General features: G+C 33.6%; 1 protein-coding gene across 1 annotated transcript in view; it reads left to right on the top strand.

Annotated features, from left to right (window-relative positions):
• Positions 1–17,522, top strand: part of Hcn1 (hyperpolarization activated cyclic nucleotide gated potassium channel 1) — a 339,906-nt gene that overhangs the window by 30,652 nt on the left and 291,732 nt on the right. The window contains exon 2 of the mRNA XM_063258126.1: positions 14,632–15,055. Within this exon, the coding sequence (XP_063114196.1) occupies positions 14,632–15,055 (424 nt within the window). The remainder of the gene's footprint in view (positions 1–14,631; positions 15,056–17,522) is intronic.

The following is a 17,522-nucleotide window of genomic DNA, read 5'->3' as shown; positions in this document are numbered from 1 at the left end:
AACTTAGTATGAAGGTCCTGAATTTAACCCTCAGTATACCACAACATTCTGAAATTTTATTTTTTCATAGACTTCCTTTTTTTGTTTGATTTTTTTTCACTGTTGAAGGAAACCACTCACAGCTTAGCACTTAAATTGCCTAATGATGGAAGCCATATCTTTTAAATATAAATTGAAATGTACAAATTGAAAAAGTGTTTTTGCAATATTTAGTATATTTATAATTAATTTCAAAATTCTCTAAGCCACTGGCCTGCATAAGAAGTTAGGGGCAAGTTCCACCTACTAATGAGACTCAGATATCTATCAAAAACATGTTTTTTACTTTTGTAGAAATCAAAAAGGGTTAGTAAATATATTGAATGATGAAGGAATGGATCAAAAGCAAGGGTACAAAGCATATTTTAATTACACCCACTCAAAACCATACATATATGACTTTATAGAAATTGAGTGGGTATTTATTGATTCATTTGTGGGTGACTGTACGTTTCTCATTGTACTGGCAGTTCTACTTAAAATGTGCCTTACTGTTTGTATAAATTGCTAGATAATTAAAGAAACTTGGTCCTTAATTCTTAAATACTCCATAGCAAATGTTACTCTGCCCACACACTCTTGATATTTGTTACAAACCTGGAACATATGCTCCTGGTAGAATCTTTCTTCCTTAACACATCCCCAGTTCTGCTACTCAGATAATACGCAGCTGCCAGTGGGTGAAAACCCAAGATTAGTTCAAAGATAAAATAATATCTTTAAACACTACTGCTTTAGGGAAAAAAATTCCTATAATCTTAATGTAAATGTCATCCCTGTTGATCCACTGTAGAATCAGGAATTTGTCCAAATTAAGAATTGTTAATTTCAAAATATGTTGTTAAAATAAATAAGTTGATTTTGATTATTGTAAAAGACATTGCGAAGAAAAAGCACTACAAAATTTTTAATAGACATAATTTACCACTTTCTGATTGAGATTTTATTTGATTGCTGTTGTAGTTAGGGGTTATGCAGAGAAAAATTAGAATCAGGACATGGAGTTTATAATATTATTTTATAATGGTCACTGGGAGAAAATGCAGGAAATCTATCCGCAACACCAAAAACATAGAATATGTATTCCAGGGCCTAAATCCTACAGCAATGTCCCACATGTCCCAGATGAAAACCCAGAGCTCATGACAACGTTTCCCATGAGTCCAACTGGAAGTCCAGAGCCCCCAAGAAGGACTCATGTTGGTCTCTTCTATGGATCCGTGCTGGGAAGGCCTAAGGGTCAGTGTTGGGAGCCAGAAAGTCCATGCAAGCAGGGTGAAGGAGCTGTGCTGGTGGGATGAGGGTTCTATGCTGGATCTAAGAAGCCACACTCACAACAAAGATCAGGGCTGTCCTGCAAAGCACCACAGCCATCTTCAGCAACAGGGAGGCCCTGAGCTCCGACAAGCACAGTCGGGTACGTGTCAGGAAGCATGTACATTATGAGTTCATCCTGGAGACCAAGCGGCACACGTCTTTCCCTCTGGAGCCAGAAAGCAGTGTCTGTCGTGAGGACCAGAGCTTCTCCAGGAGAACCAAATGGCTCAAACAGCAAATGTAGGAGAACTCACAATGCCTCAGTGCCTCCATGCAACAGCTTCTCCTCCTCCACATCTCTATTTATGCTGGCAACTTTCCTCAGGTGGAGATCTAAACTCAGTGCCCTGCTGATGTAATCTGCCTGGCGTTAAATTGACCACTAGTTTTTCATAACAATGGCATTCTTATTTGTCTATTATGATTGTGCATTTTAAAGTCCTTGGGAAAACAAAAACTTTAAATATTAAACTTTTGATGTAGCTTTCAATTTATATCAATGCAGATAAAGCATTATCATTAGGTTTTTAAACTTTTCATCAGACTTAATCCCTTCAATAATATTTTGTGTTCAGTTATTTTAGTGTCCCTGGTGGCAAATTAGTGAAGTGCTTATTGAAGTCCTCCATTCTGTGGCCCCCTCCTCTTTTCCAAATTTATGCAAGCTTAATGCTCAGTGAATGTTTGTGTTGGCCTGTGCATGAAAACAAGTTTTTGTGTTTGTGTAGGTCAGAAGGCAAGTCACTGACTCTATGAAACTCTGGTTTAACTGTTGCTGTACCCCCAAAGAAGATGTGCTCACCATCCTTTATATGTCCTAGCACACATCTGCCATTGAACATACCATTTTATGAGATTAGTTATCTTTTCTAGGCCATATCTTCTTGCAGACTGGCTGTGTCTAATTCTTTTTGTCGGGAAAGAAAAATATGTACCTAGAAAGCAGTATATATTTGTTGATAAATTAGTATTTGTTCCATAAATATGTGCGAAGCCCCAGGAACTTCTCAGTAAATGCTGTCTTTAAATTTTCTTAATATTAGTATTTAACCTTAAACAGTTCAATGATTATTTCTGGAAACTTTTGGAAAAGTAACTTGTGTACTATTTTCAAACATGTTTAAATCCTTTCTTAGTCTTAGTTAAATACAGTTCCTCATTTGCTAATCAATTTTGGAGTTGCTTGAGGGGAATTTTTGTGTATAATTTGTATATGCAGTCTTTGCAGTGCCAAGAATGATGCCTGCCATGTAAAAGATAACCGACATGTATTTGTTGGAGTTATAATGTCACTAGTGTGAAAAATGTTTGGTTGAAATTTGATGCTTGCTTTCCTAGTGATTTATTTGCTTTTAGAACACCTGAACGGATCATGGAAATAGACTAGAGAGATATCTTTTAAGGCTAATGGAACTCCAAAAAATCCCCTCTGACAAAGGCTAACCCAGAGTCTCTGTATTTACAAGTACAGTACTGTCCTCAGGTACAGGCATACTACCTCTTTGATTCCCTGGCACTGGAGGCAAGTTCACAGCATCTGCACAAAACCCAAATGAAACTGAGCCACTGAGCTGTGCTGACAGAACCATAATTTACTCCGCGTTTGAACTGGGGCCTTCCTTTGAGACAAGAATTGTGTGAAATGTACATGTTTTCGGGTGGGTAACTGCTAAGGACGGGTGAACATGTGGCCACTGCTCATTGCTGCACCAGTGAATGAGTCATTTGTTTCTTTAGTGACCCTCTGAAATCTTTGAATCACTTATCCAGGCACTGAATGTGGTAGAAGAAATTGAAACACAGAGTTCAATCAAGAGTTTGATAGCTATTACTTTTCTTTTGTTTTTGTTTTTGTTTATAACAAGTGAAGAAAAGTCCTTCACTCAATGGCTTCAGGGTTTTTCTGGTCAAATTTACTTTTATTTACTTCTCTGTTCAGAATATCAAATAGGACAATCTATAAATGATGTTATCTGATAAAGTGAGATCATTATATCTAGAAATAAATTCATGAATACATTTTAAAATGCTCATAAAACATAGACACTTTATAGACTTAAGGGCACAGTATTTGCACTGCCCATCATACCATCAAACCCTAACAATAATGCAAAAGTACTACATGGCTTCAGTGATTTCTGATGATTGAGGTAGTTTGAGTTTTTAAAAATTGGCAGAGTGTCAAGATGCAGTATCAAATGATTTGTCTTGTTAACTTTGAGAATGATAAAGATGATTTGAAAATAATATGGTGGAAAAATTACGAGAGTAGTGAAAGAATAATTCTGAAGTTAAAACCTCTAACCCTGAGTAAAAGCCATGTGTTTAGACATGAAAGAATTCAGTGATATTTCTTTTGATAAATTTTTATTTTTATTGGTGCATGTTTGCAGAACATGATGAATGCATCTCTTATAGGGAGTTGGTGCATGTACATAACATGTCTTAATTCTTTTTTCATATCTTTTTCCCTCCACCTCCATCTCTTAATTCTCTTCCCTTTTACGAAAGATCTACTTCCCTATTTCCTATCATTTATCATTCACTTTGGTCTTTACTTATATGTTGCTTTTTTACAATATGAGGAACCATGTGATGTTTTAACTTGTATGTCTGTTTTACTTAATACCGTGCATTTCATTTTTTTTTTTTTTTTGTATTAGGAATTGAACTCATGAGTTTGCAGGAGCTTATGCCACTTGAGCTAACTCCCTGGCCTCACTTAACATTATGGTCTCAAGGTGCAAAGTTTGTACTTCTTTATGATAGCATAGTACTTCATTGTGTATAAATGTCACATTTTATGTTTCCATTAAACTTTATTTTATTTAAAATTCTATAGTGTTTGATTCCTAAAATCCATTTGGTAACAGAAGAGACCTAAAATATCAAAGGCAAACCTACGCAACAAAGGCAAGGTAGGAGGCAATCACAATCCCTGACTTAAAATTATACTATAAAGCTACTGTGATAAAGTCAGCATGGTGCTGGAAAAAACAAACCAGCAAACGAAACAACAGACCCAAAGATCAGTGGAACAAATTAGAAGATACAGACACACTACAAAGATACTTAGCTTTCTTATATTTGACAAGGGGCAGTGTTCACTGGAAGAAAAATAATCTTTAATAAATGGTGCTAGAAAAATTGACTTTCCACATGCGGAAGGCTAGACACATATCTATCACCATGCACTAAATTAAAGTCAAAATGGAACAAAGATCTAAAGATTAAAACAGACACACTAAATATACTGGAAGACAAAATAAGTAGCCATCTTGAAAACATAGAGGTAGGTAGCAAGTTCGTAAACAAAACCTAAACTACGTGCTAAGTACTTCCAAGAATCAACAACTGGGATCTCATTAAAAGTTTTACACATCAAAAGATATCACCAACAGAGTGAAAACAACCCATAGAATGGGAAAAAAATTTTAACCAACTGTCCCTCAGACAAAAGACTTCTATTTAGAACATATGAAGAGCTGAGTTGAAAAAAATCAGACCCCCCAGATTCAAAGACCGAATCCAAAAATGGGCATCTGAGATAAACACACACTTTTCAGACGAAGAAATACGAATCACAAATATATGAAAAAATGTGCATTACTAGTCATTCAAGGAATGCAAATTAAAAATAACATCGAGATTCCATCTTACTCCAGAAAGAATGACTGTCCTTCAGAAATCAATGAATAACAAATGCTGATGGGCCTGTGTGAGCAAAGAAACTCTTCTCTACTGTTGGTGGGATTGTAGACCGGTACAATCACTGTGGAAATCAGTGTGTGGAATCCTCAAAAAACTAGGTTTGGTCCTATTAAATTCAACTATTCCACTTCTGGGCATCTTCGCAGAAGAATGAAATACATCATTTCACAGCGATGTATGTGCACCCATTTTCATAGCAGCATAATTTTGCTAACTCTTGGAAACAACCCAAATATCCATCATCCCCTGAATGGATAAAAAATATGTAGTATTTTTATACAATGGAGTACTACTTATTATGAAGAAGGTCCAACTTGGATCTTTTATAGGTAAATGGATGCAACTTGAGACTATACTTATAAGTGAAATAAATCAGACTTGCATGTGTAAACATATATTCTTCTTGGTGTAAAAAACAGTAAATAATAACCAAAATGTGCAATAAATATAGGGAAAGTAAAAGAAACTGCTCAAAAGGAAAGAAAAACTAAAATAGGGGAAAGGAGAAAATAATAGAAAATATATATGGCAGATAATTATACTGCTAATCTGTTCATTAAAAACGGTTTGTGCTTTCATTGTTTGATCATTTTTTTCATGCCTATGTCTTGTAATCTGAGAAGCCACATTAAAGACAACAATATGGAATATAGTAGCCATTGTTCATGTTGATTTGAAATTCTGTTCTATTATTTTTAGTCTTTTTGTTTTAAAATAAAGAAAATTCATAGGTTTGAATGAAAGTATCTCTGCAAACCTAAAACCTTCTAAAATTAATAGTCATTCATGAGTTTTGAAATAGAAGCATCTTCAATGTCTGTATCATAGTACTGTATTATAAATAAAATAATATCACATTTAGGACCTCAACTTACTAATTTTTTTAACAAGTAGGTTTAATCCTGAATTTTCACACAGCTAAATCTCTAATCCTTTTATTATTATGATGATGGTTATTGATTGTTGTCATTTTAATTTTAATTTTTGGTTAAAATTTGACTAAATTCCAGGTTTGCCTAGGTTTGGCTTGACATTAAAGTCCTCCTGTTTTAGCCTAGAAGAGTGCTGGAATTATAGGCCCCACAATACCTGGTTAATTTACTGAATTTTATACTAGAGTTAATGGTAATAGAGCACAGTTTTGTTGATGATGACATGGTCACTGACAGTATAATATTTCTGCTTTTCTTAAAGGATAAAATGCCAGTAATCACAAGTAGAAAACAAAATTTTTGCAGTTCAATGTACTCAATGAAAATTGCCTCTAAGCTAAAGATACTTTCATATTGGAGTCTTTGGGAATTCTAAACACAATGAGCTGTTTGATGCACTATTTATACTTAACCTTTCATAAATTAAGAATGTTTTACTTTTTATGGAGAATATACATGTCATCATAGAGTACTGTAGCACAGACAAGCTTAATGTTTACAGAGAGTTCTAATATTCTGTACCCTTTGATTAAAACGTTACACTAGTGAAGTAAATTCATGGGTGACAATTAAGTGTAGATAGATGTTTGGATTCAGCAGAGTGCAAGTCATGGCTTCACCTAAAGTATATTTGAATGACACAGTCTAAGTATCATATGGATAACATCTTTCTTCCTGTTATCTAACAGATGAGAATAGTTTGAAAATATACTTTGTAATTCTAGCACTCAATGAAAATTTAAAAACTTTGTACCTAATTTTCAAATCATCCCAAAGAACAAGTAATCATGTTTTAACTAAAATCCTATGAGACGATAATCCCCAGCTCCTCATTAACACCAGTGTGTAATTATTTTAGAATTTGATGATTGGGCAGTTAGCAATGCATGTTGACTATTTGTTAGATAACTTAGGTATAAGGAAGATTGATATTTCATTTGGCCTAAGAATAAGACCTAAGTAGTATTTTCGGATATTGTTATTATGTGATCTTTTTTATTAAGTTATTATTAACACTGTATTGTGGTAAGGTATTCACTGATTAGGATTATGTACAGTCAGGTGGTGAACACACTGAGAAATTAAGATAGCAATTTGTGGCAGGGAAATCAGTCAGCCTGGGAATAGGATGAAAAGGGGAGCTGCAAAAGAGCTACAAAGCAAGTTGTCTAGAAGTAACACTGGGATATGTTGAACTTGGATTTTAAGGAACAAGAATCAATAGGTGACATTTGTTGAGAAAGGACAAAGATAAGGAGTCTGAATAACAAAGTCTTTTTAAAATTTAGCTAGGGATCATGTACATAAGAATAAACATTGTAGTACAGAATTATAACTTTGGAAGATTTTGAATGGTTGCATCTCTCTCTCTCTCTCTCTCTCTCTCTCTCTCTTTTTTTTTTTTTTTGGTACAAGGGATTGAACTCATGACTGTGGCCTTGCAAGGCAGGCACTTATGCCGCTGAGCTAACTCCCCAGCCCTGTATCTCATTTTGAGAAAAATAGGAAAATCTCATATATAAATAGGATACAGTTTGCTGAGGCTGTTAGAAACAAGAAAATTAGTACACAAAATTACGATGTCATAAGAATTTCACCCAGGATGATAGCAGTGGAGCTAAAGGAATATCTAAGTGGGAAAACTACTGTATTGGAAGAAATACACAGCTGAGCAAATACTGAAATGTCAAGCTTGGCAGAGAGGATTTAGGAATAATTCTTAGGTTTTATTGTTTAGAGGATAGATAAGAAAACAAGCTATGTTATAATAAATAAAAGGCAAATTGCTTTGAGACCATAAGATTGATCATTTCAGATCTAAAAACCCTTTGAGATGATTGTTCTGATGAGACCCATAGAGGCCACTAGGTGTGCAGGATAGATATAGTTACAAGTGCAACATTCCTACACATATATTAAGCCTCATGACAGGTTTGCAAACTGCTTACATGAACATGTGAATTAAACTTGTAGGGTTGACAAGGCCAAAGGCACTAGTGAGTAGAGGGAGGTAAAACTGGGAAAGATAGTACCTGCTTTACAATGCCCACATCAGTGTCAGAAAAAGAGGAGTCAGGTAAGGGTTTAGCTAATACAGAAGAATGAGTGAGAAGCTGATACTGTGGAATAATTGAAACCGAAGATTTGAGAAAGTTACAGATAGGAAGGTAAACAGCGAAACTTGTAAAGTGACATAAGTAATAGTATATGAGGCAATACGAGGCTGGTGGTATTGCCAGTGTAAAACTTAGCAGAAAAATTGTAGACTCAGGGTTAAAAGTGGACAAAACACGTTTTCTTTTGCCTGGATGTGCAGATCTTAATATTTTCATAGTTTTAAATTTCTACTTTATTTTTTAATAAACTGTTTACACAATTAGCAAAATCATGTACCTCTTGCTCATCTCATTCTCATTGGGCAAATTTTAGTTTACTAAAAAAGCACCTGAATCTCTTGAAGTATGGTCTTAATTTTATTCTTAATTTAGGCTAAGTTTTCCTTCCAATATGATCATTTAACAAAGTTTTATATATTGGGAAATCTAGCATATTTCCAGTTTAAGTTTCCTATGTTTGAGTTGTTTGCCTTATCTGTTGTCTACCCTTGGAGCCACTTTTCCTGGGTGGTAAATTTGTTCCAGTATGACACAAAAGTATGAGATGAAACACACACCCAAAACAAAATAAAAGAAAGCAAAGAAAAACGAAACAAAAACGAATGGGTCTGACCAATGAAACTTTTGCAAAGCTTACAGAAGGTATATATTGGTATATATTTTATTGTAACCCCAGTATGAATGTTCTTTGAATTTGAATAGAAGGGTTTACTACTGATAGTGAAGTCTGTGAACATGTCAGATCCAAGTGCAGACCTTGGGTATACATAGAGCTAAGGTGTACATAGATGAAATGTCACTAAGAATGCTTACAAGAGGAACCAAGAATTCAAGGGAAGGCACCAAAAATTGTACTTCAGAAGGTACATGCTGTCTTCATCATTGGGCTATTAATGAGACTTCTGATAATTCAACAGTTTTAAATAAAATTTGGAACATGATTGTTAGGGTTACATGCTGTTATTAAGGAAATACAGCAAGATGTTTGTTTATGTATTTATTTACCTAAAGGAATAAACCAGTTGGTACAAATGTATGATTTATGATGGATATCTTAAAAATAAAATTTAACTGATGACTTGAGAGCATTTTTCTGCGTAAAATGCAGAAAACATTTGTAGTACATTTAGCAGTGTTTATGTCCCGGAGTGACATGTCACAGAGACACAACATTATAGCTCTGTACTTGCCAAAGAGGTGCTATATTCCATGGAAGCTTATCAGAAGGGTTTATCTTTTGGGGATTCTGTTTGATTGTTTCTTTTAGAAATGAATCTTAAATGTGAGTCGATGGGACAGGCTTATTGCATCCTTTAACTTCAGCTGGAGCCAAGATGAGCCCAATTCCCTGTTAGGAACTTAACTGGAAGTCTTTTTCTGGTTTCTGCTTAATTAAGAGAAAATATATTTTATTAGAGAGAGAGAAAAAGAGAACAATTCACTTGATATTTAATGATAATATTGTAACATCCGCCATCTTTAGCAGCAAAGGGTGGCAATACCTTAAGTTAATTTATGGCTTTAAGTTAAAAATGTCTGACATCTAATTATTTCAGTCAGTGCTGGCAGCCTAAGGTGCTGGGGCAGGGAAAGTCAGAGACAGTGAAGTTCTTAGTCGGGAACAAAGCAGTGCTCTGGAGGGATGCAACTAGGATGAGTAAATGAAGTATGGCTGAATTTGGAAATCTTCCCAGTTCATTATTACGAGCTGCTTTTTACAATGCCTCTTTCTCACTCCTCTTTGGATTCTTTACATAAAAAATAAACTGTTCATGAAAATTGATTATTTTCTTGGTACTTAAAAATTCAATCTTAGTGATAGTATTATATTAAGTATGATTAGAAATATTTTATTTAACCTATTATTATTTATTTATGGAATAAAGTAAAATAATTGTCTGGATTACTATTTTGCCCTGATTGTCAAGACAAATGGTTTTCCAGTGAGTGTTCTTTCTACTTTGATGGTGTTTCAGAGAAGGAAACTTTATATAGGATCATTTCTCTTATACCTTGGGTTGATGGAAGTTTATTGTAAGGGTGAGGAGATAAGTGAAGGATCTTAGCATTGCTGATACCTGTTTTACGGTGAACTGGAACTTTTTTCTGGTGCCATAAATATAGCACCTTAAGAATGCCTATAAGCTTTATTCTCCCCCCTTGACTGTCTCTGCCTTCTGTGTTACTGTTCTGTACTTCACACACATCTTTGTATGCGATTAACCTACAAAGAAATTCTGAGGCTGGCAGGAAAAAACTGTCATGGCATTTAAGTGCCTTAGCCCCATTTACACAGCTGTGAACCTTGGATTTGAACTCTGATCTTCTTTCAGAGTCCAACCAGGACTTTTCATAAGTTCTGACTGCAGGGAAAAGATGACTTGTACTTGTACGAGTTTTATAATATACCAAATCAGGAGTCAAACTCAAATCTCTTTTGTTTGCTGTTTGCCTAACTTAAGAATTCTTAATGTCTTTGTTTCATTTTATTTAATTTAATTTATTCTGTTACTCATAGCTTTTTGTCTTAATATACAAGTTATCTTTATCTTCACTAAACATAAAGTAATGCAATGTAAATTTTATGTTTTCATCCTCTCTATATATACATATGCATACACACAGTATTTGCTATACATTTACTTTGTATGGTATATCAGAAAATAGACAAGGCATAATTTCGAACTTCAAAGAATTTAAGTCCAGTAATGAGGAAAAAACACAAATAATAATACACAAATAATATTGGAAACATACTTAAAATTTATGTTGTTTTTGAGATTGTCAGAGCTCTCAAAAAATGGGGGAAAGGGAGAGATGACTAGGCAGACTACAGAGAATTTTTAGGACAGTTATACTCCTTGTGTATTATATATAGACTACTATAAATTTGTCCAAACCCATAGAATATGTAACAGCAACAGTGAACCCTAACAAACTGTTGACTCTGGGGAGATAATGAAGGCCAATGCAGGATCATCCTTTGTAATAAATGTTTGTATTGGTGGATTATGCTGCCAGTGGGATTAGTTGTGCATATTACAGGGAAGGAGTTTTGAAATATCTTTGTGCTCTTGTAAATTTTTCTGTGATCTTAGATTGGTCTAAAAATATAATCTAGTAAGAGCAAAACTAAAAAACTCTCTGTCAGAATGGGATTTATCAGACTGGTAGAGTGCTGAGAGGTAGAAGAATGAATAGAATAGTGTGACCTCACTTGTCAGTGTACAGAGATACGCATGAGTTGAGAGAGCATGGCAAGGATACTTGCCTGGCATAGGGCGCCTCATCATAACTTGCACAAAAAAGAATCTGGGGAGGGAGGAGGACGTCATATGAACTACCTTGACAACAGGATTAAGTTATTTTTGTCGTAATCCAGTCACTGATGACTTTGGCCCTGAAAAATTATTCCTTAGGCAGCTTGCTTTAGGGCTAGTAGATAAAACTGATCCACAGAATAGATACACACCTCATGGAGAATTCTGAGCAAGAGATAGCACTGTCTGAACCAGAGAGATAACAATGAAAATGGAAAGGCAAGACAGATAGGAAAGACATTTTGGGTTTCAAGTCTGTGACACAGAAATTGAGAATAAAGGAAAGTTAGAACCTGATTATCCAATATAAATTTTTCTGAACAATGAGAAAGAGAAATTCATGGGTGTTGATATGAGAGGCTGTGAAGTCACTCTTCAAGAACACATGTAATGCTTACAAAACAAAAGTTATGTCACACTTTAGAATAGATATTAACTACAATTATTTGGTCACCAAAAGAAGTAATTTGTGTTAACCAAAGACAGTATTATATTATCCACAGTTTATAACCAGATTTGTATTGATGCGGTAAAATAAAGTCAATGATATGTTAAAAAGGTATTATAAGGATTAATGGAGCTCTTTCCTATGGAGACAGAGATGTTAACATGGCTTTGGTACTACTATATGAAAGTTACAGTGCAGTAACATCATTGCTATAATAAAGAGTGGACTAGACTATTTTTCATCTCTGTTTACTAAGAAGAACAGAATATTAGTTTTGTTTAAAAAGTTTCAATCTTAAAGACAAATACTAGAAAGTCTATAATTTTCAATGAACTCTTACCTGCTTCCTACAAAACTGGATTTCTTTTGGTAAGGAAGGAAGGAGGGATGTATAGTGACTGTAACACCAGCATTATCTGCCACAGACCTTATGAATTGCATATATTACCTTTTAAATCCTTTTAATTCACAAACTCTATACATTTGGTTCTTTAGTCTTAACTTTGGTGATGAAAATATTTAGGATCAGAGTATTTATATAATTTCTCCAAATTAATAAGCAAGTAAAGATTTCTGAATGAGGACAACTTCATTGTGAATGAAAAGGGCAAATGAATGAATACGTTTTTAACTTAAAATAGTAAGAAATTATTGTATAGGCATTGTAACATGGCTATGATTTTATTTTATTGTTTTTATTTTTAATTAACACAAAATGTAAATGTTGTACATATTAATAAGATACCATGCAATACCGTAAACTATCTTTTAAATGTTAGAATCAAACAGTTTTAATAATTGATTGGTTGTGGAATTTGGTAGATTTATGACCAACAGTTATCTAGGATGGTTCCAAAGTTTCTGATTTTAAAGTTTATATAGAGTTGTTCCTTTCTTCTAGATGGAGGGGGAGCAAATGAAGAATTCAAGTGGTACAGTCATTATGAGTTTGAGGTTAGGCATGCTGTTTGAGGTGAATGTGAAATATCGGAGGAAACAGATTTAATAGGCCACTGAGTATGAGGGTCTGGAGACTTAGAAGACAGGAACTGAATGGAGATACAGCTTTACAGTCATCAGTTGCAAATTAATCATTGAAGACATGGATGAGTACATAATACTTCCCAAGGAGAATATGTAGAATAGAAGATAAAAGGGTTGTGTGTGACACCCGTGGGATGCACAGCTTTTAGGTGGAGCACCGAGAGACAAGCTGGCAGAAGAGATTGATGATAGTGTCCAGAAATGAAAATCCTTGGGGAACGTGGGATTTCATTTTAGAGTTCAGTGATGTCATTTGTTTGTGAAATAGCTATTAGAATATTGCTTCTTTGTACATCTCTTCCCTGCCCTCAGTGTATTAAATGATACATTATGTATCTCCATTAAGAGAAAGAAAAAGAACAGAAAAAATGTTTTTCTAATTGCATTTACTTAAGAAGAGGGAAAAAACAATTTTTTCAAACTTCTGGTGTGTGATATATGACATTATGAGTAATTCTACACTTGTTTATAAATGTACAATTAAATTTTAACTGACATATTAGTAATACACAATTATAAACATTTACATAATTTTGAGGCTAGAGACAAAGCCTTTTGTAGCTGTTTCTTGTACTATTACTTTTATGCCAGAACTCATTCATAATTATGTATAATAATAATTCAAAGTGTTTGTGCAAATATAACCCTTACCAAAATGTAACTTTTAGTCTGGAAATTAATGTGAAATGAAAGTTTCTTGGTTAATAGATATTCTTATCTTGAAGCTTGTATTATTTGTACAACAAAAATGTCAGAAGAGAATATTTATGTTTCCCAAGATTATTTTACGGTTATACAGTTGTGTTAATTAATTTTTCCTTTTAAAAGTGCATATATATGACAGATTTTGAAAGAACCTTATTGAAAATAATAGTATAGTGATATCTGATAAATTTAAAGTGTATAAATTTGAAACAAAGTTCCTGCTTTCTTCCAACTTTAAGTGAAAATAAACATTCTAAAATGTTTATAATGATAGACATGTGCAAAATCATAAATTTTAATCAAAGAATTATTTTGAAAAAACAATGCAGTTCATTTAAGATAGTTGTTTGATAAAGTAGTGATAAGTTTAAGTTTAAATGATTCTAGCTTTAAATCCAGAGTAGGGTCTGTTCACTTCTTTACATCATCAGACTAAAATTAGTTTTATTTAAAAAAATGAAACACAAATATTTTGAATTCTGTGAATCTCTAAGCTATGTTAAAATGCACCTAATCTGTACTCTTAGAAATTTGTAGTTCTTTCATTCTTAGGGTACTCTACAATTTATTATTCTAATATATGATAGGTAAATTAACACATAAGTCATTTAAAAATTCTTCTAAAATGCCTTCCTAGAGGCAGTTTTTTTAGGATGAGTTGTCTAGTCTTATATTTCTTTGTGTCTATCTATATTTTGCATTAACCATATAGGGAGTTTGCTTTTCCTGTTTTCTAAATAAATGATGATATATTACTGAATTTCATTTGTATAGTATACTTTAGCAAATTACTTTTAGAATTCTATAAATGTAATGCCTTTGTTAAGGAATATATTAGTTTTACATAGAATTTACGTGAAGCCACTGAAAGAATTACATTTAGCCTTGCATTGTTCTTTTATTCAGGTATTTAACCATAAATTAGCAATAATTTTTGTTTGTGAGGAAAATGGAATGGTTACTTTCTGTATCTTAAAATTTGATTTTTTTTGTTGTAGGTTTTACTGGGATTTAATAATGCTTATAATGATGGTTGGAAATCTGGTCATCATACCAGTTGGAATCACATTCTTTACAGAGCAAACAACAACACCATGGATTATTTTCAATGTGGCATCAGATACCGTTTTCCTGTTGGACTTGATCATGAATTTTAGGACTGGGACTGTCAATGAAGACAGTTCTGAAATCATTCTGGACCCTAAAGTGATCAAGATGAACTATTTAAAAAGCTGGTTTGTGGTTGACTTCATCTCATCAATTCCAGTGGATTATATCTTTCTTATTGTAGAAAAAGGAATGGATTCAGAAGTTTACAAGACAGCCAGGGCACTTCGCATTGTAAGGTTTACAAAAATTCTCAGTCTCTTGCGCTTACTACGACTTTCAAGGTTAATTAGATATATACATCAGTGGGAAGAGGTAAGTCGCATCTTTTTCTTTCTTAGAGCCAGTACTTTATAATGACTGTTTGAATATGTATGTGCCATGTGTAATAAGTTGTATGAAATTTGAGTACAAAGCTTTCTTTAAATATATTTTTGTTGTATAAGTGATATATTAGTATCTTAAGAAATGATAACATATTAGATTTGAATAACTGAAGAAAATTAGTGATTAAAAGCAATAGTCTGTTAATTAAGTATACTTTAATTTTAATTAATATAATTTTTTCCTAGTCAATACAAGTGTTCTTCTCCTGTGGAGTATTCTTTTTATCTAATATGAATACATAAAGTACCATACTTGATAGACATGTGTCAGTTCTAATTTTTAATGTAGTATATCTCTAAAAGATAATATAGTATATGTTTCCTACAATATCATATTCCAGTAAATTGGTATTCAAAGATAACACATTGTGATTATTTCCAAGTTGTGTTTATAAAACTTGGATTTTAGCATGATTGCTCATTTTTATACCCTGCCAAGAATTACTTCGTACAGTTTTTTCGTCTTAGTACATTTCTTAATACTTAAATCAATGTATCCAGGAAAGAAATTACTACCTAGAGAGTATTTTATGCAGTGAATAACTGGAGTGAATGTGGCTAGTCAGGCCCCTGTTTCGCTGAGTGTGGCATCTGCTGTTCTCAGGTAATGGGAGGCAGTGAAAAGAGTTCAGCCAACTGGAATTTGCGAAAGTATGAGTTAAATGGGCTCTTGTGAAGCAAGGCACTATGTCCCTAATTCCAAAGTCTGTACATTAACCTTTTTGACTTTCCTTTTTTCCCGCTAAGTCTACCTTTTTGTATTAATTATACCCTGAATTTTACTGTCCACATAAAAATGAGAGTCAAGAAGGCCTGTAGAGTGCTTCAACCAGTACTAATGAAAGTGGTTTACTGGCTGTGGGTTGTTTCCTTATTCGCTACAGAAATGCTAAAGCATTTCTAAGGTAAATTGTGCCTTTAAACAAGTCTTAAATGGAGGTTCTGTTTCCTTTGTGTGGGGTGTAACAGTATTTTGTGTGTCCTTGTAAATGACATTTTGGTTCACAGGATTTCAGGAAATGACATGCAATAATAAAATGCTACATAATATACTAATGAAAAGGCGTAAACATGACTTGTTCTTAAAATATGGGTATGGAATACATTTAAAGTCAGATGAAGTATGTTTGAAGAATTGGATTCATCTTGTAATTTTTCTCTGTATGGCATACTCCAGCTAAAATGGAATAAGTGTTCAATTCCCAAAACTTTTTATACCAGTTTGAGATTAATATAAGACCAACATAATTGATAATCATAGCCAGTATTTACTGAAGGCTTATTATTTGTCAAGTAATTTATTTTATTATGTTGATTAGCCTACTGAACCTTCCTAACAAACCAGTGAGGTAGATGCAATTATTGTCATCATTGTACAGGTAAAGATAATTAAACAGAGTATGGTAATGTGCCTGAAATTCACAGAGCTAGTAAGGGGTGGAGCTGGGTTTCTAAAGATGACTCCATATACAGTGTTCTTAACTTGCAGATTTATAAGCGTTCTTGGTCAAGCAATTATTCTTTTCATTATCAATCTTAACATTTCACCATCTATAGATTATATAAGAAATTGTAGAGAACTTTCCTTGACTAAAACTGTGATCCATTCAACGTAACAAATTTGAATAGCAACCTCTTAAAACAAGGCCAAAAAATACTTTAACAAATAGTCTGTCAGAGAAAAGTCACTGATATAAATACCCAGTCAATTAAAAATACAGTAGGCAGTGTGGCTATTTTTAATGTTTTGTGGTTTTAACCCAGTTACCCGAGAGAATGGCAGCAGGATGAACAGATGGCATCCTATCAGATAAAATGGCAGACCATGTGGTTGTAGAAGAGGACACTCCTTAACTCTGATGTCCTTTGTTCCTGGCAGAGGACATGGGTACCTAGATGTGTGTACCATGGCAGCGTTTTAAAGATGCCATTCAGGAATGTCAGCTCACTGCAATAATTAGTGCAAAATGCAGTTTGATAAGCACAGATGCAGGACAGATTTGTGAGTTGGCAAAATCTTTTTATAAATAAGTGACGTTAATAGTAAGTGGAGCATAAGAGAAGAATGTTTTCTTGATTTTGCTATATAACCCTATAATATCACATATCATAGTTATTGAGTACCTTTAGTAATACTGTTAAACAGGAAAGAAATACATTCATGATTCAGAATTTAATGCAAATTCATTATTCCACCCACCATAATCACAAAGAAACTTGAATCATTCCCAAACTGACAAATCTGTACCTGATTTTTTAAATACCACCAGGATATGTTTACAAGTAGAAATACAACAGATAAATCAGAAGAGGTAGCTCTGTGAGCTTTGGGAATAAGACTGCAGAGGAAGCTTTGCGTTCACCCACATGTCTTTGAGTTCTGAGTGTTTTAGTAC

Source organism: Cavia porcellus, unplaced genomic scaffold (genome assembly GCF_034190915.1).
Source record: "Cavia porcellus strain 051 isolate PalLab524CR breed Dunkin Hartley unplaced genomic scaffold, mCavPor4.1 scaffold_11, whole genome shotgun sequence".
NCBI classification, from domain to species: domain Eukaryota; kingdom Metazoa; phylum Chordata; class Mammalia; order Rodentia; family Caviidae; genus Cavia; species Cavia porcellus.
This window is presented reverse-complemented; position numbering and strand designations above follow the sequence as displayed.